Genomic DNA, 21,331 nt, shown 5'->3' with positions numbered 1-21,331 from the left:
TGCGCGATTTTCCGAATTGCGGGTTGTGTCCTCATGACTGGTGCAATTTTTCTGTTGTGTACAAATAAATATGATTCATGAAGTTTTTATCAACAATCAAAGGTTGATTCAAATGAAGCCCTTTGGACTGGGTCCTGCTTTGTTTATTTAATCGTTGTTTCTACCGTGAGTTTTCTTCGAATAAATAATATTGACTTTTCACTTTGTGACCGAAGGCCAGAATTTGAAATGCTCTCAAATTTTCTGTTATTGCTATGTTATGGAATGCAAATATTTTTCAAAATAGAAGTGAATTTTTTGTTCGTTCGTTCGTTTATTTGTTTATTCGCTCATTCACTACTATTGGCTTCCCAAATTGTTATTCAAAGTGGCTATTTGGCCTAAGGTTCCGTACGAATATTCTTCGGAGTAAACCGTACGTATAGCCTTCGGAGTAATCCGTATGAATAGCCACTTCGTAAAATCAATTACCGGCTTATCTCAAGGTCGTGGCGCAACCAATTCAATCCAATTAATATTTATTTACCTAATTTCGTTGATTATTTGACTAATTAGAATGGCGGCCAGTGTCGCAGATGACAGTTTACATAGAGCGATTAGTTTGCTGCAGAAATATTCGTGGATCTATGATTTTCAATTGACGCAGTTTTTTATTGAGCGAATTTGGGAGAAAATTCCCGAAAAGGTCAGCTCTAGCTAGCGAGTTTCCTTCCTCAACAAAAGACGAAAAGTCAAAGATTGAATTGCACATTTTTTGTTCTAAAATTGCAACCAAACATCCTTTGCCTGACTGAATCTAGCAAGGCTTTGCCTATATTGACAATTTTGATGATATGATAGCGCTACAATTGTCATTGCAATTGACAACAACTTCGGTCTCTCTCTGCTGTCGGAATCGATCAATTTCTGTAGGCTCCGAAATCAGGAAAGAGTCATACAAGCCAAAACCTAAAAATCCACCAATACGGACAACGTCCAGCGAGATCAACATCAAACAAGAGCAAACCCTTCATCGTCCCGAGGTCAAACACGGCTTAATACTGAAACTCATTCTTCATGAGTTCCTTCCTCGACTGATGGAACAAGCTGGAAGAACAGATGATCCAGGCACCAACCGCCTATCAGTTCCAGAGTAGTATGATCGGTCTGCGCTCTGAATAAAAACCCAACACTCTCCTCCCTGTTGCCAAGTGCCTCATCAGGACAAACTCGCAACTATTGATACAAAAAACAGAATTCAAATGTTTCACATGTTCTATTTTCAGTGGTGTGAAGATCTGTTCAGTTTAACGACAGACGAACTCGGTGAGATTCCTTACGGGTATCTGAAGGTACGTCGCCATGACGACGAGATACTCTTTTCGTTGTCTCTAAAATCACCGTTTAAAAAATTGATTTATTTTCTAGAATTCGTGGTCGCCTGATTTACGGACGCTCGTCGATGAGACAATCGCTTTATCGTTACCACGACAACACAGCATCGCGATTAACCCGGTAACGGTCGCCGGGGACGTCGAAGATAAACGACTACACGTCGGTATGACTGCGAAGAAGATTCATGAAGTCGACAATATGGCGGCGTTCGTCGATGAATTCAGTCGTCAAGGAGCGTGTAATATAGTAGTGGACGCAGGAGCTGGAATGGTAAGCCTTGCAGCTCCTCTCCGCACCCTGGGCCCAATATCAGACATAGCTTAGATTTAAACTTTAGACCATTTTGGTTCTATAATCAATTAATCAAATCAAGACCAGTCTACGCACATTTTGGTCCTAAAAACAACAATTCAATGACTTAAGACCAGTCTAATCTGATTTTGATTCTATAACCAATCTAACAATTTAAGACCAGTTTAAGCTCATTTTGGTTCTATAACCAATTTAACAACTTAAGACTAGTCTAGCTTATTTTGGTTCTATAATCAATCAATCAAATTAAGACTAGTCTAAGCTCATTTTGGTCCTAAAAACAACAATTCAATGACTTAAGACCAATCTAAGCTCATTTAAGTTCTATAACCAATTTAACAACTTTAGACTAGGCTAGCTTATTTTGGTTCTATAATCAATCTATCAAATTAGGACTAGTCTAAGCTCATTTTGGTTCTATAAACAACAATCTAACACATTTAAGATCAGTCTAAGCTTATTTTGGTTCTATAGCTAATCTAACAACTTATGACCAGTATTCAGATTTTCAATTGGTTTTTGATAATGTCTCAACCCTAAACGAGCTCTGATTTTCAAAGAACTGTAGTAGTAAATGGTTACATTATTACTTGCTATTTATCGTTGCAGGGATATTTGGATAAATTATTGAATTCCAAATACGGTCATGACGTTTTAGGATTGGAAAGTAAACATCAATTCACGCACGGGGCGAAAATAAAACTGCAAAAACGAGGTCAGTTTTTAAATTTGAGCCCTGAACCCACTAAGCGCCATGTGGGGCATTATAAGCGGGGGGTTCGATGTTTCTTTTTCCCAATGGGGGAGAGACCAGTGGAACCTTCGACCAAGAAACTCTGTCACCACCATGGTTTGAACCCATAAACCCTGGATTGACGAGACCAGTCAGTGACCGGCGGCTTAAACCACTCGGCCACTGTGGCTCTCTGATTTGAGCCCTGCCTCACAAACATGTTAAAACCTTCGAACTGGATCCAGTTTTTGTTCACCCTTCAAGAGATAATTTTAAAATTTAAAAAGATTCCAGTGTGTTGAATAATGGGCATGTCTACACTGTAGTGCGGTGTATCGTTAGTTACTGATATTTCACTGTGTTTGACAAGTTAATCGATTTAGAGAGTTGATATATTTATTGTTGAATTTGACCTCTATATATTGAAATGTTGCGGTTTTTTCAGGTTTTGATTGCGATTGCGGGATTCAATTAGAAACTTTAGAACTGAACGAATCGCGAGAATGTTTCGATTCGTTTCGACGAACGATTCACGATTTCTACAGAAAACGACGACGAAAAAATGGAGGAGATTCAAACGGAGCATCGGGGTCAACAGGTGCAGCGCGTGACCTGGCAGCCAGGTCAACAGGTGCAGCGCACGACCTGGCAGCAGGGTCAACAGGTGCAGCGCGTGACCTGGCAGCCGGGTCAACAGGTGCAGCTGACGCTAGACTTCAGGAGTGTAATAATACAGTAGGACCCCTTGCTGAAAATTTATGTGAATTAAATCTCGAAAAAACGCGACAAACTCAGAACAATGAGGAGAAACTCGAATCAAATTTAAAACATTTTACTGAAACGAGTGAAAACGTTGATAATTATGAGATGAATCGATGTGATTTATGCGATGAGGATTCATCGCGTTGTCGTGTCAACGGGAATATCGTCGGTTTACATTGTTGCGCCGATCTAACGCCGACCGTGTTACGATTGTTCTCTAATTGCTCGTCGTTACGGCGACTCGTTTGCGTTAGTTGTTGTTATCACCGGATGAGTCGCGACCCGGATTCCGGATCATTCAACAACTTCCCGTTGAGTCGAGCTGTACGCGACGTATTAAACCGGGTACCATGGAAACCGAGTGTGTATTGTTTCAGACTGGCCGCGCAGGAGACAAGGTTAATACACAATTGCAGTAGCTCCTCTTACCTTCCATCTCTCTCCCTTCTCTCTACCTCTGCATCAATCTCTCCCTCTTCATCTATCTCTTTCTCTCTGTCTCTCTCCCTCTCTCCATCTTTCTCTCTCTCTCTCCCTCTCTACCTCTCCCTCTCTTCTCTCTCTATCTCTCCATTTCTCTCTCCCTCTCTCCTTCCCCTTTCTCTACCTCTGTCTAACCTCCCTCTCTCTTCTCTTGTCTCTCCCTCCCTCTTTCATCAACTCAAGACCCTAAAACGAATTCAGATTTTTGCTAATTTTCATCGTCAAATTGATAACTGTTTGATGAATTGTGTTTTCAGAGTTCGATGGAGAAATCAAACTGCAGCCGATCACGAATTTCACATGAAAAACGTCGCGTACCGAGGATTAATAGAACTTTACGCGAAAACATCAGGTATAAAAACACAAACTCCCGACAATTGAGAGACAAACATTTCTCGTATCATAGATTGTATATATTATTATTATCAAAATCAACAAGCGATTAAAATAATTAAATCAAAAAGTTATTAATTACAATTATTACAATAGAAAATGGAATGTTTGAGATCATTTTGGAAACAATATGAAATGTAACTATAGATCATTTTGTACGTCCATATTGAAAATATATGTAACTATGATTTCTGACTAGCAACGCTGGCATAGAAACGAAAACTGTCATCTTTAATTTCACGATAGTTCTGTTTTCATTTCCACAGTCAACCTCGCCTAACTCTGCGACAAGCTGGGACTGGCAAAATTTGTCCGAGGTCCTAGGGATAGGAAAATACGTTTTTGAACAAAGTCAGAAAAATAATTTCGTTTTTGTCGAGAAAGAGTCTGAGCAAGGCGAGGTTTACTGTATTTACTAAGCGCAATCATTCCGATGAAGTTAAAGCAGCGAAATTCGATCGAGATATTTATTTCTGTATCGCAGGTAGCAACGGCGCGAGTATTGTTAAACTACGTCGACGCGTCGCCAGGCGATCGCATTTTCAAACGTTCGACGGTTATTTAGACGCCGTATTCGAACGATCGTCCGGCCCCGATTGGTCGAATTCGAGACACGAGCTGAAACGTTTACACCGACAATACGAACAATACTTCAAATATATTCAAATTATAACGGTCAGTATTGTTGTTGCTTTAATTATTGCGGGTTCATTCATGAAGTACATAAGCATAGAAGCTGAAATCTGTTTTACAAATGACAATTTTTGGCCCAGTCCAATATAGAGGGAGAGGAGGTTGAAAATCAACCTAATTTAATGATGTACTTTGAATGACCCCTCAATGATTTTTTCGAATATTTTGATTATTACGTAATTTGCTAAATTTTGCATTTTCTAATTTTCACAGTTGTTACAAGTTCTACTGCAGCCGGTGATTGAATCGCTAATAGCGACCGATCGGCGTCTGTTGCTCGCGGAAACCCCCGGTATAACGGCAGACGTGATTCCGATATTCGACGAGATGATCTCGCCTCGAAATCTCGCTATCGTCGCTTATAAATCTCATCCCGATTCGAGATAATACGGTAAAAATCGGTATTCAATGAATTAATACATCTATTTTTGTTTTGGAAGACAAAAAGCTTTTTCGGAGTGTTCATTCATAATACTGGTCAAATCTGGACAAATCTCATGATCATTATGATCATGAGATTAATTAACTCATGATCATCATGGTTTACACTCAGTGTTCATAATAATGGTCAAATCTCAAATTTAATGGAATCATGGTTTACACTCAGTGTTCATAATACTGGTCAAATCTGTCTAATTTAATGGAATCATGGTTTAGTGTTCATAATACTAGACAAATCTGGACAAATCTCATCTTATCAAATCATGGTTTATGATCAGCATTGATAATACTGGTCAAAACTCTCATCTTAATTAGTCATGGTTAAGGCTTAAACGAAATTGATTCCTTGTTTCTCCTCATTTCTGCTGACTGACCCAGCCGCGGCCGCCTATCTACCAAGTACATAGCTTTGGTTTTAAATCATGATCAGGCTAACAATGAAAAAACAGACCTGCCAGTTACAGAAATGAACTGATTACAAATTTTGTTGCAGTGTATAGAATTGAGTTGGTTGATTAGGAGAAACAAGGTATCATTTTTTCAGCCTCATACAAAATATACAAAACAGCCTCATATACCAAAAATCGATATTCAATAAATTACATCTTTTTTCATTGAAAGACAAAAACCTTTTTCAAAGTGTTACTAATACTGGATAAATCTCTTATGTTATTAAATCATGATTTAAGCTAAACCAGTTGATACCTTGTTTCTCATTTCAGCCGGGCTTAAAAGTTGACCCGGTCCAAATTTCATTGCGGTTTACAAAAATGACCCGGCCATTAATGAGAAACAAGGTATCATTTCATTTTAGCCTTTTTATGATATGCATTGGACTAGTTTATCACGGAGTTGAGCAAGCGCAGATTACTGTTAAACTGATGAAATGATTCATCAGATTTTCTCTCATAAATGAAGTCTGAGGGAATCATTTTCTTTCAAAAACTTCGAATTGATATTTGACGCCGTTGTCCTCTTTCATCGTTCCGTCCACTTCAGGCAGTCTAACGAAGAAAAAAATACGAAATTATATATTTATTAGAGCAAAATATTATATCGAGGAGGCAACATTAAGTGGGATCAAAATGATAGCATGATTTGTTTAATCGGTTTTCAGGGTAGTCACTCTTTATTTGATGTTCTTTTCCATTGACTATTTCCTGAGACACACGTTGTTTTCTCTGACTTGATTTGCTAAGAATGCAATCAATTAACACAGTCAAATACGTAAGACATACCGGGTAGACGGAAACTGTTTGATTTTACACGCGATCTAGCAATCTCAACAAATTTCCATGACTTTTCCCTTATTTTTAGCGTTTTTTCGAAAATTCCCTGATTAAATAAAAGAAAATTCCCTGACTTTTCCCTGATTTCCGGGTTAGTGGCGCCACCCTGATCAAATTAAAGGAGTTTCGAGCATATTCAAAAGAATTTATCCGTTTTGCAGGAGTTTTTAAGGGCTCAATGAGTTGTCGGGACCTTGTCTACGAACGGGGTCTTTGTATATTTTTTTACGCTTACTGAATTTGTGTAAAATTGTGTTCGAACTGCGGCAGGAACGTGTCGGCTTTGAACGCGCCGTAAACTCGAGTTCTATAGACTCGTCGACAATTCGGATGCTTCATCGCGGTTTCGTAAAGCATCTGACCACCATTCACCCAAACTGTTTCTATAACCGGTAACCGTGCCGCGAGCGTTAACGCTGAGTCCAGATCGGGGACCAAGTAATTTGCATACGGCGGGAGTTCCCTACAAAACAATACAAAAATTATACAAATCATAGTAAGATAGAGTACCAACCCTTTAAAGTCTTTAAAACCCGGCCCAGTGTCTTGAAAGTCTAAGAATCCGGTCCCGTGTTGAGGATTTATCCCTACGGATAACTTTAATATCAGTCTATAAAATTGGGCCCAGGTTATGGATTTACCCCGGTATGACTATAAAACCTGATCGAGGTTTTAGAGTAACTTAGATACCAGGGCCCGGTTTCATAGACTGAGTATCAAAGTTATCCCTAGGGTTAAATCATCAATCTGGATGACAACCAACCATAGTAACAATGAGAAACCATGGTTATAACGGACTAATTTCAAAATGTTCCAAGGGACGATTTTGCCTCTACATCTATGAAACCCAGTCCAGGTCTCTAAAACCGGGTCCAGGTTGAGGATTTATCCCTAGGGGTAACTTAAATACCCGGTCTATAAAACCTGGCGCTGATATTTTTTGGATACTTCTTACTTGATAGATCTACTGACGACGACGTTGATGTTTCTGGCTTTTAATTCGCGCTCGGCGACGCTCAACCAAGTCGTGCGACCGTAAATTACCATATTCACTTTATCTATAATAAAACAATTGGATAAACAGCGCCTCCTGTGGTGCAAACTTTCACGCTAAAACCGGACTAAAGACAGTCAACCCCTGATATACCACCACATCGGTGCAGAATGATTTTGGAGGTATAGAGAGTATGGCGGTATATCGGGTGTGTTTTACTATGTATTTGTATTGAGATATACATTAAGAAAACCTGGCAGTAGGCGGGGTGGAGGTAAATGGAAGGGCGGTATATCGGGGGTTGTTATTATAGAATTTAGTGAGAAACTGAAAGCTAAAAGCATTAATAGATTAGGGACTAAGCTTTTACTTTGCGGTTACCAAGGGTGGATGACCAGGGGGGTGGGGAGTGGTTGGTATCCTGGGGTGGTGGAGTGCAGATAACCAGGGGTGGGGGAGTGGTTGGTATCCTGGGAGTGGGAGCGTGGTGGAGTGCAGATAACCGGGAGTTGACTGTACCTGGGTCGTTCGTATGCTCTTGAGATTGTGTGTAATACTCGTAATCTTGCCTGTCAGTCAAAAAAAAAGAAAATATCGTAAATCTCGAAATCTTATCGCTTTCAAGATTCAACTTCATCGTCATCGCGCGTGTACCGGTAATACAGACCGTAGTTGCGGCCACGGTAACCCGTCAGCGTAACCAATACCCCGGTTGTTGTCCATCGCCGCCATGCAATAGAAATCTCTCATACTTCCCTAACGACAAAAAAATACGTAAGAAAACAAGCAGCTAATTATTTTTAATCAAATTGTTCGTTTTTATTACTGAAATGTTTATAAAATAAATGCGTTTCAAGTTTGAGCAACAGTATCTTTTTATAAGTTTTAAAATGCATCCTTTCTCACTGTTTTAAGTATACAGAGTTTCTCTTAAAGGTCCATGGTTCACTGAGTCACCTTTTCATAGACTTCGATTTTATATTTGATGCCGTTTTCCTCCTGTATTTCACCGTTGACATTCGGATCCCTGCAAATATCAAGAATTTCGTTTTACTTTAAAAATCCGAATTCTAGGCTGAATTTGGACTTATCTTATTATGGAAACTTAGGAAACTAGGAAAGCCAAGTTTTAAATTATCGAGTAAAAAAACTGGCCGGCCGCCTATCTTCCCTGGGCCCAGTTTCACGAAAAGGGTTCAACTCTTAAATCGATTTAATTTCTTCATTAATTCAGATTATCTTAAATCGATTTAATCTTAATCCTTTTTGTGAAACTGGGCCCCATGTACATTACTTTTTTAAATCATGATCAAGCTAACAATAACAGACGCGGCAGTTATAGAAATTAACTGATTACAAATTTCATCGCAATTTACAAAAGTGAACCAGCTGATAAGGAGAAACAAGGTATCATCTTTTTTAGCCTAAACCCTAAATTTTCGTACAAATCGAAAAAAAAAGAGAAACATTTCTTGAGGTGAAAAGGTCAATTTGAATTAGTCGAGTTAGTGACTTACGGAGTGAGTTTGAATAGGTCAGTGTTGAACTCGGGTAGAAACGTGTCGCAAGTTACATCGGAATAAACCTGCGTCAGATAGATCCTATAACACAACGGCGATTCCAAACACTCCGCGTATACGCTACTGCCACCTATTATATAAATCTGTTCGATGGTTGCCGCCAGCGACGGTTGTCGAAGATGCTCTAACGCTGCGTCTAAGCTGTCGGCTACGTGAGCGCCATCTACTTTACTGCAATAATTATAGATACGATATTTTAGACCGGTTTATTAGACTTAAGTCTTAAGACTATTAATCTTACGACTTGAAATCAGGGGCCGCAGTTGCACAGTCGTGACTTTAGGTCCAAAAGTAGTCTTAAATCTTAAGACTGGTCTTAATTTCTTAGATTGGCTATAGAACTAAGTTGGTCTTAGACTGGTCTTAAGTCTAAGTCATGACTGTGCAACTGACCCCAGGGGCTGCAGTTGCTGAAAAGTAGGTTAAAGATAACCTGCCGATAGATATCATAGCATCGAAGGACTTTTAATTGTCACTATGTCAACTATCCACTGGATAACTGAATGGGTATTTCAACCAACTGAATTGGTTGACTCTAACCAACTAACCAAAATGAGCTTAGACTGGTCTGAGGTCTAAAGCCCTATCTTTAGCACAGGGGCTCGTCACGATAGCTGGGGGTCCAAAATCAAAGATGTGACCCAGTATCCTAGGTATCACCTATATAAAAAGAATTTCTTTTTATGTAGGTGGTACCTAGGATACTGGGTCATATCTTTTTTGATTTTGGACCCCCAGCTATCGTGAAGAGCCCCTGTGATCTTTAGAAGCAGCCCGGGACATTGCTAACTGCTGTATTTGATGAGAGCACTGTTTTTATCTTACCTGATCGATCGGCTCAGTACAATATTGTATCTGTTTTGTAAAGGGCGGAATTTTTCTGGAATCGATTCCCAGGTTTTTCGCCCCATTATTACCGCGTTCTGTTTCTTGTTGTCGGAAACTTCAGAAGTGATCCGCTTGAAGAACGCCATGTCACCCCTGAGAAAATAAATCGAACATGAAAAAAGTGAATTTCTTTCAAAATGAAAAAATGGCTTGATGAGAAGGATATTGAGCAAGGTTTAATTTCTAAAAATCAGCACAGAAACTCACTTTATTCGCCACGGTAGTTGGCCGTTTATTCCAATACCTCGTTGACTTGAGGCTGCCACGACCAAATTCAATCTTAGCGAAGCCATTTTCGATGCCGGGGCCGGTGGAAGATTGAAAATTTAATAGGAGTGATTTTTTGAGTTGTCAGACTTTGATGTTTGCTCTTGGACGGATCGGCCCCAATGCTTCAATGCACATGCGCGAACCTGATGGACTTCTAACCCGGTTTACTTTTTAGGTTTTATCGATAACCTGGATTTTGTGTCTGTCTGTAGAAATATCGAATATTATAAGTTCAAGTTCCAATCCGAGTATCAGAAAATATCGCCCACGACCTTGAACGCGGTGACGAAGACATACCGTACAATAAAGCAATTAATTTAATTTAATTCATTATTTATTGATAATTTATTATTGTACATAAACATCAAAGTATTAAACAAGAACACCCACATTTTAACAAAATAACGATTATAGATACGTATTTGAAATCGAAAATAGATTATACTTGAATTGAATTGGCAGAGTCTATTCGATTGCCGATACTAGATTTCGTACCTTTGCTTTTCTATCGCTTTTCATCCATCATTTGAAAACTAATTCAGCCGGATGAATAACTTAAATAAATATATTAAATCATTCCTTTTAAATTTGAAATAGCTCATGATGAATTGAGACGGACATTTACGTAAAGCGAGAGTCAAAAAAGTCGAGGACCCATCGGAGTACGCTCTAATGGTTAAGGCTCCAAAATTGAACTGTCAAAAATCGTACGGTCCTTTATCCCAGTTTTTTACCCACTCACTTTGATTCTGATGATTGCAAACTGGTCATCGTCTTTATAGAGTATCGAGGCAGTGTTTTTGGACCCCCAACATCCCGGCCTTTTAGATTGAGGGGCTTGCCTACAAAAACTGGTGACTGACAACAACTGATCTTGACTTAATTTAATTAAATCCTCGTTTCTGCAGACGCAAAACGTCAACATATTCAGGCACCTCACCAGAATATCATCATGTTATCACATCAACAAATCTCAGATTATAAACAAACCATCGATCAGTAAGTTTTAGAATGAAGCCATTTTATTTATTAGGTCTAAAAATCCTTCCTTCACAACAGTTGAAATTATTTACCCCCCTACCACTTTCTCCCTTTTTGACAGTTTTCTGAAGGATAAATCACTACCAGCAGATACCGTTAACCAATGGGTAAGTAATAAGATAAAAACCCACTATCTACAGATTAAAAGAATTCTAAAACCAAGAATTTACTTATTCGAAAGATCTAAATATAGGCCCTATAGAATACACGATGTTTCGATCTCACCCTAGAAATTATCGTCAGGTGTGAGATATAGACTAAAAACAAATAAATCAAGATAAGAGTTACAGGCGTGCGTGTCATCCTGCAAACAGTACTGTAACAACGAAATGAATGTTTCTGTTAACAGGACGGATTATGGAACTATGTATCGGCTGATTGTTCGTACCCTCTACCAGTGATCAATGAAATTCTACCAAATTACGCTAAGACACCTTGTATTTTCATTCACGGGATTCCTAACTTACAGGTACGAAAATAATGGTCTGCAAAACTGGGTTCTGAAATGTGGAACTCTGGGTTCTGAACTATGGAATTCTGGGTTCTGAAATGTGGAACTCTGGGTTCTGAACTAGGGAACTGGGTTCTGAAGTGAGGAACTCTGGGTTCTGAACTGTGGAACTCTGGGTCCTGAACTATGGAACTCTGGGTTCTGAACTATGGAATTCTGGGTTCTGAAATGTGGAACTCTGGGTTTTGAAATGTAGAACTCTGGGTTCTGAAGTGAGGAACTGGATCTTGAACTGTGGAACTTAATTCTGAACTGTGGAACCATGTGGATACCTTATCCTCATCTTTGTGCTTTGAATTATTTCCAGGTCAACAAAGTTAGAAAAACTCGTAAGATCTCGAATTCTGCATCGACAGTGACGCCACCTATCGGCGGACGACGTCCATCCGATCAGGAGCTCGATGTCAGTGGATCTCCGCTGAAAATGCAGTATCTAGTTGAATTAGGCGGTGATCGTAGCGCCCCCTATCGACAGTATTCCGTAACTAGCGAATGTAACGACGCGGTATTAACCGGCGGGGTCGATATTAACGTTGCTAGGTAACCATCTCTCGAAAGAACGAGATTCGGGACGATTACTTTCGAGTGGAATTTATTTTCGTCGGTATTTAATTTTCAGGCGTATTCTGTCGTGTTTTATGTTGACGATTCGCGAACGACGACAACAATGCGACGACTGTCCGTCACTATGCGTACTCAGTAACCGTGACGACGTGAATAAAACGGTGTGTTTAATCGCGAAATCGCGCCGAAACGAGGATTCATCCCGCATTGACGTCGACGCCTTGAATATTACTTGTGAAGGTAGGTGTTATCGGAGGGGGGGTGAGTCGTCAAGGCAACCGACTAGCTGTAACCGTATATAATGAAAGAATTTATTTTCTCAAATATGAATGGACATGATTGAGTATGAAGCAAAGAATTTCATGATTCCATGATTTACAAAGTCGGGGACATTTTTTTCCTGTAAAAAGAAGTCAGGGAATTTTTCTTTTCTTTAAAAAGTCAGGGAATTTGGTTTAAAAAAAACCTAAAAATTGGGGAAAAGTCGTGGAAATTTGTTGAGATCGCTTCACCGCATGGATGTCGTAGCTATGGGAACTTGTACAGAAAATTGCAGGCTTCAAACGGCGGTTCGATCTGTTGTGTAGTTAGCTAGTGTTTGATAATTGTATTTTTTACAGATGGACCGACCGCTTGTCCCGATCAACGACAAAAACAATTACAACAGATCGTCGATGAATTGTTCCTCAGATCCAAAACTACGGTACGTACAGAAAAAAACCCGCTGAAAATGTTTTTAGAAATTGTGTCAAAGTTGTTAGCTTAACACTGAAAATATGCAGCGCCACCTTTCAACGAATTCGGGTACTAAACAATTTCTTGATCTAGTTATCTATTGTAGCTATACCGGGTAGGGTGCTTAAAACACAATTTAAATCGTTTTTTGAAAGATGATTTATTTCGCCGAGGTGTTCTTCCTATAACACTTCTAACAGACGATATGTCTATCAGATATTTTAGACATCATCGTGAAAACACCGTTCATGATCGATGTCATTTTATGTTATAAGTATCTGATTTACTTATTCTCGCCACAGAATTAATATTATTATAGAATTTATTTTTGGGCTCCCTAGTTGGAGCTAAAGAAAAGAAAAGTGAAGATCATTACTATCATGACATTGAAGCTGCCCGTTAGGTCAGTTGTTCAGCGGCCTTCCTTGCCTTGATCGATGTCATTTTATGTTATAAGTATCTGATTTACTTATTCTCGCCACAGAATTAATATTATTATAGAATTTATTTTTGGGCTCCCTAGTTGGAGCTAAAGAAAAGAAAAGTGAAGATCATTACTATCATGACATTGAAGCTGCCCGTTAGGTCAGTTGTTCAGCGGCCTTCCTTGCCTTGTTAGTATTCAGTTGTTAATCACATTCCAACCATTTCTATTGTGTATGGAGGGAGATTTGTAGAAAGTATACTATATTTACAATAAACAGACAATATAAACTCGTTTCAATAAGACGCTTTTACAAAATCGAATCTGTCGGTAAACAAAAGGTTTAGTAAATGAAATCGTTTTTCGTAAATGATTCGAATCAATTTAAAGGTCGCGATTCGAAAGAAAATTTGCGTCAATGGTGATCGAATTATCGATAGATGATGGTCTGCGATAGATGTCTTCAGCCCGCGATCGAAGAGGACGCCATGTTGGATTTAGCTGACTAAATCGCCACTCACTTGCTCGCCGAGCAAGTTAGTGGCGATTTTGTAAATCAATTTACTAAACCGCGTCCATAAACGAGTTGATTTACCAAAACAGATTCACTAAACCGTGTGCCATAAACGTGTAACTTAAATCGATTTTTACAAAGATTCAGTTTCGTAAAAGCGTCTATTAGATATTACAAAAGTTATTAACAATATTATAAATATACAGCGCTACCTTTCAACGACTACAAGTACTAAACATTTTCTCGATCTAGTTATCTATTGTAGCTATACTGGGTAGGGTGCTTAAAACGCAATTTAAATCGTTTTAAAAAGATGAGCACTTTCACAGAGGTGTTCTTCTAATTACATTTCTAACAGAGGATATGTCTATCAGATGTTTTTGACATCGTGAAAACACCGTTCATGACTGATGTCATTTAAGTGATAACAACCTGATGAAAGTCATAACTTTGCTAATGAAAATGAAGGGAATTATAGAATTAAGATTTTTGGGCTCCCTAGTGGGAGTAATAGAATAGAAATGGAGGATTGTATTGCGGAGTAATTTAAATTGTTGGGTAGCAGCTTTGTGGTGGTAAAGTCAGCTGGACTAGTTGTTGTAGTTACAACTGATAGTGGGTTTATTCAGTATGAAATGAACTAAATGGTGGTACTTGGGACAAAGTTCTATGTAGTTGTGATACCGAGCCCATTGTAGCAAGGTTCCAAAGACGCAAAAGCAGACTAACGTCACTAGCACTTTAAGATTAAGCGATCTGAATATAAGAAGTATTTTGGGTGCTTCCTTCGACCTTCTAGTTCTAGCCTTCTAGGAGTCACCCGTAATATTCCTAAGATTTCAATTGACATTTCAGTCATTCGACTATTGTGGGATTTTCCAATACAACGTAATTAACAAATTCTAACATCGCAAAATTAAAAAAAGATGTTAAATATTTATTTTAAATGAATCAGTTTTAAATATTTTCCGCAGCTGAAACAAGCGTCAATTTTATGCACCTCGGAGTATGCAGTGGTGACACCTATAACACAATTCGATGAACCGCCATTCGAAGAGCAGAACCCCGCGCAACAACAACAATGGAACGTCGGTTGCCCTAGTTACATGAACGTATCGTTTCAGTGGAAAACGTGTCGTAAATTGATGGAGAAACCTCCGCCCGATTCAAACGCTTTCATTGTTAGTATCCACGACGATTAAATGACATTTTACAATCGATGATTCAACGCGATGAATGTTTAACTGATCGTTTTTTTTTTTTTAACTCGTTTCAGAAAGTGACGGCAGTTCCGGGAGACGAGAGAAATATCAGTCGATTTCTGTATAGAGAAATTACTTATCTGAAGGTTAGTAAAATAGGAACAAGGGTTGACAGGTGGGGGTTAGTGTAACTGCGCAGGGTGGCCTCTAACGAGGCATATCTGAAACTCAAGGAAAATGACACAATTTCTGGCTAACCTGGAAAAACTCCGGGAATTCAGATAATGTTGGTTAGTGTAACTGCACATAATGGCCTCTGTGACAGAGATTGACAGCGAGGGGGAGGCTAGTGTTACTGCTAACCATCAAATTTCTCGATTCTGCAGATTCACTCAAGAATTTCTGCATTGGGAAGAGGCCATTGTCGTGTTGATTAATCATTAATTTGTGTTTATATTTCACAGTTAGCCGTCGATGGTTTGAAGTCGCGTAAACTATTTTTACTCACCGACTCTAAAGATCTCTTCCTTCTAAAGAAGATTAAAAAACTTTTACGAGGTAAATGTTTTTTTTTTGTTGTTTTTTTTTTGAAGAAACATTATTTCAATCTGAAAAGTTCATCGACGAATATCAGGACATTCTAGTGTTGTTAAATTTCGATATTATCAAATTCCAAACGGATATCGATATCTCAAACTTTTCAAGCTGTCACGTCTTCATCTAATTCTCGATTTTCATTCTATTTCTTTTCGGATAATAGAATCGGTTGCCGAGGCGACGTCGGGAGCGGCGAGTAAAATTCACCGCGCCGACCAGCAGCAGACGGAAAACGACGACGATCCGAACGAGGCTGCGTCCGATAACAGTTTGTTTAAATTCCTGAAAAAACGTGAATTTTCGTTGACCGAAAAACTGTGGTCATTGTTGCTAGGTAACGGTAGCGTGCGGGGTTAGGCTGAGATTTTTTTTAACGGATATGAAATGAATTGAGATGTTTTTTTTCTAAATGATTTTCAGGTTGTTGCTCATTTTCGGAACTTGTTTCGTGTTTGGAATTGATTTTCACTGAGTTGAAATCGGAATCGGCGAAAGATTTAACGTTACTGGTCAGTTTTAACTCCCTCTCTTTGTTACTGGTCAGTTTTAACGCCCTTCTCTTAGTTACTGGTCAGTTTTAACCCCCTCTCTTTGTTACTGGTCAGTTTTAACCCCCTCTCTTTGTTACTGGTCAGTTTTAACGCCCTTCTCTTAGTTACTGGTCAGTTTTAACCCCCTCTCTTTGTTACTGGTCAGTTTTAACCCCCTCTCTTTGTTACTGGTCAGTTTTAACGCCCTTCTCTTAGTTACTGGTCAGTTTTAACCCCCTCTCTTTGTTACTGGTCAGTTTTAACTCCCCTCTCTTTGCTGTTGGTCAGTTTTAACTCCCTTCTCTCTTTGCTATTGGTCAGTTTAAACTCCCTTCTCTCTTTGCTATTGGTCAGTTTAAACTCCCTTCTCTCTTTGCTATTGGTCAGTTTTAACACCCTTCTTTTTGTTACTGGTCAGTTTTAACCCCCTCTCTTTGTTACTGGTCAGTTTTAACTCCCCTCTCTTTGCTGTTGGTCAGTTTTAACTCCCTTCTCTCTTTGCTATTGGTCAGTTTAAACTCCCTTCTCTCTTTGTTATTGGTCAGTTTTAACTCCCTTCTCTCTTTGCTATTGGTCAGTTTAAACTCCCTTCTCTCTTTGTTATTGGTCAGTTTTAACTCCCTTCTCTCTTTGTTACTGGACAGTTTTAACTCCCCTCTCTCTTTCCCTATTTCCCTCCTAGAAATAGGCAACTAGATGGTGGCTCCTACTCTAACTCTGCCCTCCCTTTATGGCTGGTCAGTTTGTAGGTGGTGGCTCCTACTCTAACTCTACCCTCCCTTTATGGCTGGTCAGTTTGTAGATGGTGGCTCCTACTCTAACTCTGCCCTCCCTTTATGGCTGGTCAGTTTGTAGATGGTGACTCCTACTCTAACTCTACCCTCCCTTTATGGCTGGTCAGTTTGTAGGTGGTGGCTCCTACTCTAACTCTACCCTCCCTTTATGGCTGGTCAGTTTGTAGATGGTGACTCCTACTCTAACTCTACCCTCCCTTTATGGCTGGTCAGTTAGTAGATGGTGGCTCCTACTCTAACTCTGCCCTCCCTTTATGGCTGGTCAGTTTGTAGATGGTGACTCCTACTCTAACTCTGCCCTCCCTTTATGGCTGGTCAGTTTGTAGGTGGTGGCTCCTACTCTAACTCTGCCCTCCCTTTATGGCTGGTCAGTTTGTAGATGGTGGCTCCTACTCTAACTCTGCCCTCCCTTTATGGCTGGTCAGTTTGTAGATGGTGGCTCCTACTCTAACTCTACCCTCCCTTTATGGCTGGTCAGTTTGTAGATGGTGGCTCCTACTCTAACTCTACCCTCCCTTTATGGCTGGTCAGTTTGTAGATGGTGGCTCCTACTCTAACTCTACCCTCCCTTTATGGCTGGTCAGTTTGTAGATGGTGGCTCCTACTCTAACTCTACCCTCCCTTTATGGCTGGTCAGTTTGTAGATGGTGGCTCCTACTCTAACTCTACCCTCCCTTTATGGCTGGTCAGTTTGTAGATGGTGACTCCTACTCTAACTCTACCCTCCCTTTATGGCTGGTCAGTTTGTAGATGGTGGCTCCTACTCTAACTCTACCCTCCCTTTATGGCTGGTCAGTTTGTAGATGGTGGCTCCTACTCTAACTCTGCCCTCCCTTTATGGCTGGTCAGTTTGTAGATGGTGACTCCTACTCTAACTCTACCCTCCCTTTATGGCTGGTCAGTTTGTAGATGGTGGCTCCTACTCTAACTCTGCCCTCCCTTTATGGCTGGTCAGTTTGTAGATGGTGACTCCTACTCTAACTCTACCCTCCCTTTATGGCTGGTCAGTTTGTAGATGGTGGCTCCTACTCTAACTCTACCCTCCCTTTATGGCTGGTCAGTTTGTAGATGGTGGCTCCTACTCTAACTCTACCCTCCCTTTATGGCTGGTCAGTTTGTAGATGGTGGCTCCTACTCTAAATCTCCTGTCTCTATCTCTTCCCTTGTTCTAATAAAACTCCCCACTCTAATGAAACTTTGATTTTACCTTCTCTTCATATTACATTTTACGCGTACTCGGATTGCACCTCCTCTAAATTCCTCTCCTCTCTCTTTCCTCTAACTTCCTCTTCCACCCTCTCTCTCTCTCTCTCTCTCTCTCTCTCTCTCTCTCTCTCTCTCTCTCTCTCTCTCTCTCTCTCTCTCTCTCTCTCTCTCTCTCTCTCTCTCTGCTCTCTCGTCCAACTCTCCCCCTCCCCAACTCCCTCTCTCCCTCCCCTTTTCCCCCTGTATAAATCTCTCTCCCCTTTCTAATAATCTCTGTCGTTCATTGCAGTTAAACGCAAATGATTCGACGCCAATCGCAAAATTGATCAAGATGGACAACTACAGCGCCCCCTTGTTGACGGAATCGGATCCAGAACCGATTAAAATACTCTTAGAGATGGGATTGTTGAAAATACGTGAAGACTATAAAACAGTTCTTATAGGTGAGTTTTAACAGACTGACTGACTACGCCCTGTGCAGGGCCTACCATTCTCTTAACATAACCACCTCGACCCATAATGGGTGCTGCCATTGACCTGGAAAACTCAGAAATTAAGAAAAAGAAAACCTGGGTAATTTGACCAATTTTTGCAAAGAAACTGGGAAATCAAGGAATTTGTATAATTGAATTGACCATGCCTTCTTAATCAATACGTGATTCCATGAAAAATGAATCTGTAACATTTTAAACTTAAAAATATCTCTGATTCATTCAATTCATTCAATTTTGGTGTAATAATCGGGGTATTTGTAAATGGGCGGAAAGTGGCACCACCCTGCTCATACCCCTTGCATTACTCGCCAATACTCACAATTTCTATTTATGATATTTGTGTTGTAGAGAATGGATTCGCGAATGATCATCACTTGTTGTATTTCATGGCGGACGAAAAAGACGTCGATCTCGAAGAGCGCATCGCGAGAGCAGAAAAACTGCATCATTGCGTCGAGATTGTCAGCATGCTTAAACAATACATCAGTCTACCGGATAGTATCCTGACACTGACTACCAGGTATCTGCTGACCCACTCAAGTGTTCAGTGAATTTTACTAGAAATCTCTTTAACCATGCCTGAACCTAGAAACAATAATCAATGCAGGGAATTTATGCTAAAACCCTTTCTTTATCTCCTACTAGATTCTAAATTTAGCATTTAGAGTGTTAAAACTTTATCTGATTTGTTCTCCTTCCTACAGATTATCAGGGTCTAGATGAGGTGTTTAAGTATTTAGAGTGTTTAAACCTAAATCTGATTCTTGTTCTCCTCTCTCTCGCTCCTTCTCTGCAGGCACATTTTGAGTTACTACGAGAAACATCCGTTCGACGCCAACCATGAATTTGTGATTCCGGTTAAAGGAAAATTACTGCAAATACTGAGTACAATGTAAGACTGATCGTATTGAGTCTGTTCCGTGCGTGAGCTGATGACGCTCGGGGCTCAGTTTCATAAAGAGTTAATTCAAATTTTTGATGTCCTTGCCATTGGTTACTTCATGTTTTCAATGAGGACAACAATTCAGACTTTACTGATCTCGGCTTAAACTTTTTCGTGAAACCGGGCCCTGTCCTCCTCCGAGTTCTTCATGCGGTTTGTTTTTATTTTCCAGCTATCAGCCGATGAGATGGTCGGTGAAAGTGTCGTGTACTCATAGAGACACGGGTGAGCCGCTGTCTACCGTGTGGCTCGCTGATAACAATCAAACAATCTTCCCTCATCTGCCGAACAACAACTTCACATCATCATCATCAGGTCAGTTATCAATAAACTACAGTTAAATTGTCGTAGTTTGGACAGTAACTATGTTGGCGACTTATCCAAGCAGTAACTGTAGGGCCAGCACTCGCGGCTTTGGCCTGGCCAATGTTTTTACCGATCCTATTTTTCTGAAGGTTATTCCGAAACTTAAGTTTGGCCTGCTCATATCCGTTGGAAATGTTGTGCATGCAGGATAGCTTTGATTTCAAATAGCCCCAGAGCCTTTGAATTGGATCCATTTAAGAATATGGATATATATGGAATTCTGCGCTGATATATAAGTCAGGCCAATGCTTGATTCAGCCAGCCCTGTGGGCACAAGTTCTGCATTGTGTTGCTTCAGCCAGCCCTGTGGGCACAAGCTCTGCATTGTGTTGCTTCAGCCAGCCCTGTGGGCACAAGCTCTGCATTGTGTTGCTTCAGCCAGCCTTGCGGGCACAAACTCTGCATTGTGTTGCTTCAGCTGGCCTTGCGGGCACATGCCTTTAGTTCTATTGCTTCAGGTTATAAATCTAATGTATATATTAATCATAATTTCAGATACCGATGACTCAGTACAGCCGTATCAATACTACAAACTCACAGAAATTAGAAACACGTTTCCAATTTAACATCAATGAAACAGCCAGCTGAAGTCACATGAGGGGGGGGGGTGGCACAGGGCTTTGTAAATATTAGATATATCCAGCAATTATTAAATAAAACATTAAGATTTATTTGTATGCAACAAATTTATGAGACATATAAAAAAATGTGTTCAGATAACCAGAGTTTGTGATTGATTTATTTGCTGTGTCAGTCTATGGACTATTTGGTGGATTATTTTCAGTTCAAATGAAGATTTCTGTGATGATCTTTTCCGCAGAAATATTCATCGATATCTTGTACTCACACCTGCAGGAAATGGAAAATAGGGGAATGATTGGTTTGATCTTTTAACCTACGATTGTAAGAAGATTCGTTGAGTAGCCGTGTTAACCGGGTTTAGAATAAACGGGAAAGTGCAGACACTTCCGTGGAATAATTAACGAGACTAGTAGTAGTACTAATCGGTGTAACTGGTTTATTCGACGCACGAGCTTTCGATGCTAATGTACATAAGTCTCATCAAGTGTACTATACTTCCAGTAAGGTTGATTACTGTGGGTTGGTGCAGGTGGGCCCTATCAGCCTAGTGCCCTAGGCCAACAGGGTCCTTCTCCAGAAACCCTAAAAAACATTCTCTCGGGGCGAGAATGCGGGT

At 40.0% G+C, this 21,331-nt stretch overlaps 3 protein-coding genes across 5 annotated transcripts; 2 read left to right on the top strand and 1 right to left on the bottom strand.

The window, feature by feature from the left end:
* Nucleotides 1-522: 522 nt before the first annotated feature.
* LOC141914164 (putative methyltransferase-like protein 25) lies at nt 523-5,137 on the top strand. The gene is made up of 8 exons (XM_074805431.1): nt 523-685; nt 1,266-1,331; nt 1,408-1,644; nt 2,296-2,401; nt 2,865-3,579; nt 3,922-4,016; nt 4,542-4,732; nt 4,964-5,137. Exons 1-8 carry the CDS (start codon nt 557-559, stop codon nt 5,135-5,137), a joined length of 1,713 nt encoding a protein of 570 aa, XP_074661532.1. The 5' UTR covers nt 523-556.
* LOC141913884 (protein zwilch homolog) lies at nt 5,043-20,810 on the top strand. 3 transcript variants are annotated; one of them, XM_074805059.1, is made up of 17 exons: nt 10,707-11,066; nt 11,144-11,211; nt 11,315-11,360; nt 11,603-11,722; nt 12,072-12,304; nt 12,384-12,568; nt 12,949-13,031; nt 14,976-15,182; nt 15,278-15,349; nt 15,668-15,761; nt 15,964-16,134; nt 16,221-16,309; nt 18,620-18,773; nt 19,227-19,344; nt 19,621-19,716; nt 19,940-20,082; nt 20,629-20,810. In XM_074805059.1, the coding sequence occupies exons 2-17, from the start codon at nt 11,165-11,167 to the stop codon at nt 20,697-20,699; spliced, it is 1,929 nt and encodes a 642-aa protein (XP_074661160.1). In that variant the 5' UTR covers nt 10,707-11,066; nt 11,144-11,164; the 3' UTR covers nt 20,700-20,810. The 3 variants fall into 3 exon arrangements, with proteins under 3 accessions (XP_074661161.1, XP_074661160.1, XP_074661159.1); XM_074805058.1 differs by having other exon boundaries at nt 19,173-19,344; XM_074805060.1 differs by lacking the exons at nt 10,707-11,066; nt 11,144-11,211 and adding an exon at nt 5,043-5,141 and having other exon boundaries at nt 19,173-19,344.
* Nucleotides 5,750-11,552, bottom strand: LOC141913886 (uncharacterized). Its single transcript, XM_074805061.1, has 10 exons — nt 11,542-11,552; nt 10,150-10,418; nt 9,880-10,035; nt 8,992-9,225; nt 8,432-8,501; nt 8,142-8,230; nt 7,994-8,043; nt 7,436-7,538; nt 6,716-6,943; nt 5,750-6,195 (listed from the first exon to the last, which is right to left on the bottom strand). The coding sequence occupies exons 2-10, from the start codon at nt 10,233-10,235 to the stop codon at nt 6,120-6,122; spliced, it is 1,092 nt and encodes a 363-aa protein (XP_074661162.1). The 5' UTR covers nt 10,236-10,418; nt 11,542-11,552; the 3' UTR covers nt 5,750-6,119.
* Nucleotides 20,811-21,331: the final 521 nt, after the last annotated feature.

This window comes from Tubulanus polymorphus, chromosome 12 (genome assembly GCF_964204645.1).
Source record: "Tubulanus polymorphus chromosome 12, tnTubPoly1.2, whole genome shotgun sequence".
In the NCBI taxonomy this organism is placed as follows: Eukaryota; Metazoa; Nemertea; class Palaeonemertea; order Tubulaniformes; family Tubulanidae; genus Tubulanus; species Tubulanus polymorphus.
Note: the sequence above shows the minus strand (reverse complement) of the source record. Positions and strands in the feature narration are given on the sequence as shown.

Bases quoted from the DNA above. Each gene is read 5' to 3' on its own strand.
- LOC141913884 (XM_074805058.1), top strand. From the start codon at position 11,165: ATGTTATCACATCAACAAATCTCAGATTATAAACAAACCATCGATCA. The intron at 11,361-11,602 runs GTAAGTAATAAG...TTCTGTTAACAG, and splicing joins CAGATACCGTTAACCAATGG to GACGGATTATGGAACTATGT. The intron at 13,032-14,975 runs GTACGTACAGAA...TATTTTCCGCAG, and splicing joins TCCTCAGATCCAAAACTACG to CTGAAACAAGCGTCAATTTT.
- LOC141913886 (XM_074805061.1), bottom strand. From the start codon at position 10,235: ATGGCTTCGCTAAGATTGAATTTGGTCGTGGCAGCCTCAAGTCAACGA. The intron at 10,036-10,149 runs GTGAGTTTCTGT...TTATTTTCTCAG, and splicing joins CAACTACCGTGGCGAATAAA to GGGTGACATGGCGTTCTTCA. The intron at 8,044-8,141 runs GTCTGTATTACC...TTTGACTGACAG, and splicing joins TTACCGTGGCCGCAACTACG to GCAAGATTACGAGTATTACA.
- LOC141914164 (XM_074805431.1), top strand. From the start codon at position 557: ATGGCGGCCAGTGTCGCAGATGACAGTTTACATAGAGCGATTAGTTTG. The intron at 686-1,265 runs GTCAGCTCTAGC...TTCTATTTTCAG, and splicing joins GGGAGAAAATTCCCGAAAAG to TGGTGTGAAGATCTGTTCAG. The intron at 4,017-4,541 runs GTATAAAAACAC...TCTGTATCGCAG, and splicing joins ACTTTACGCGAAAACATCAG to GTAGCAACGGCGCGAGTATT.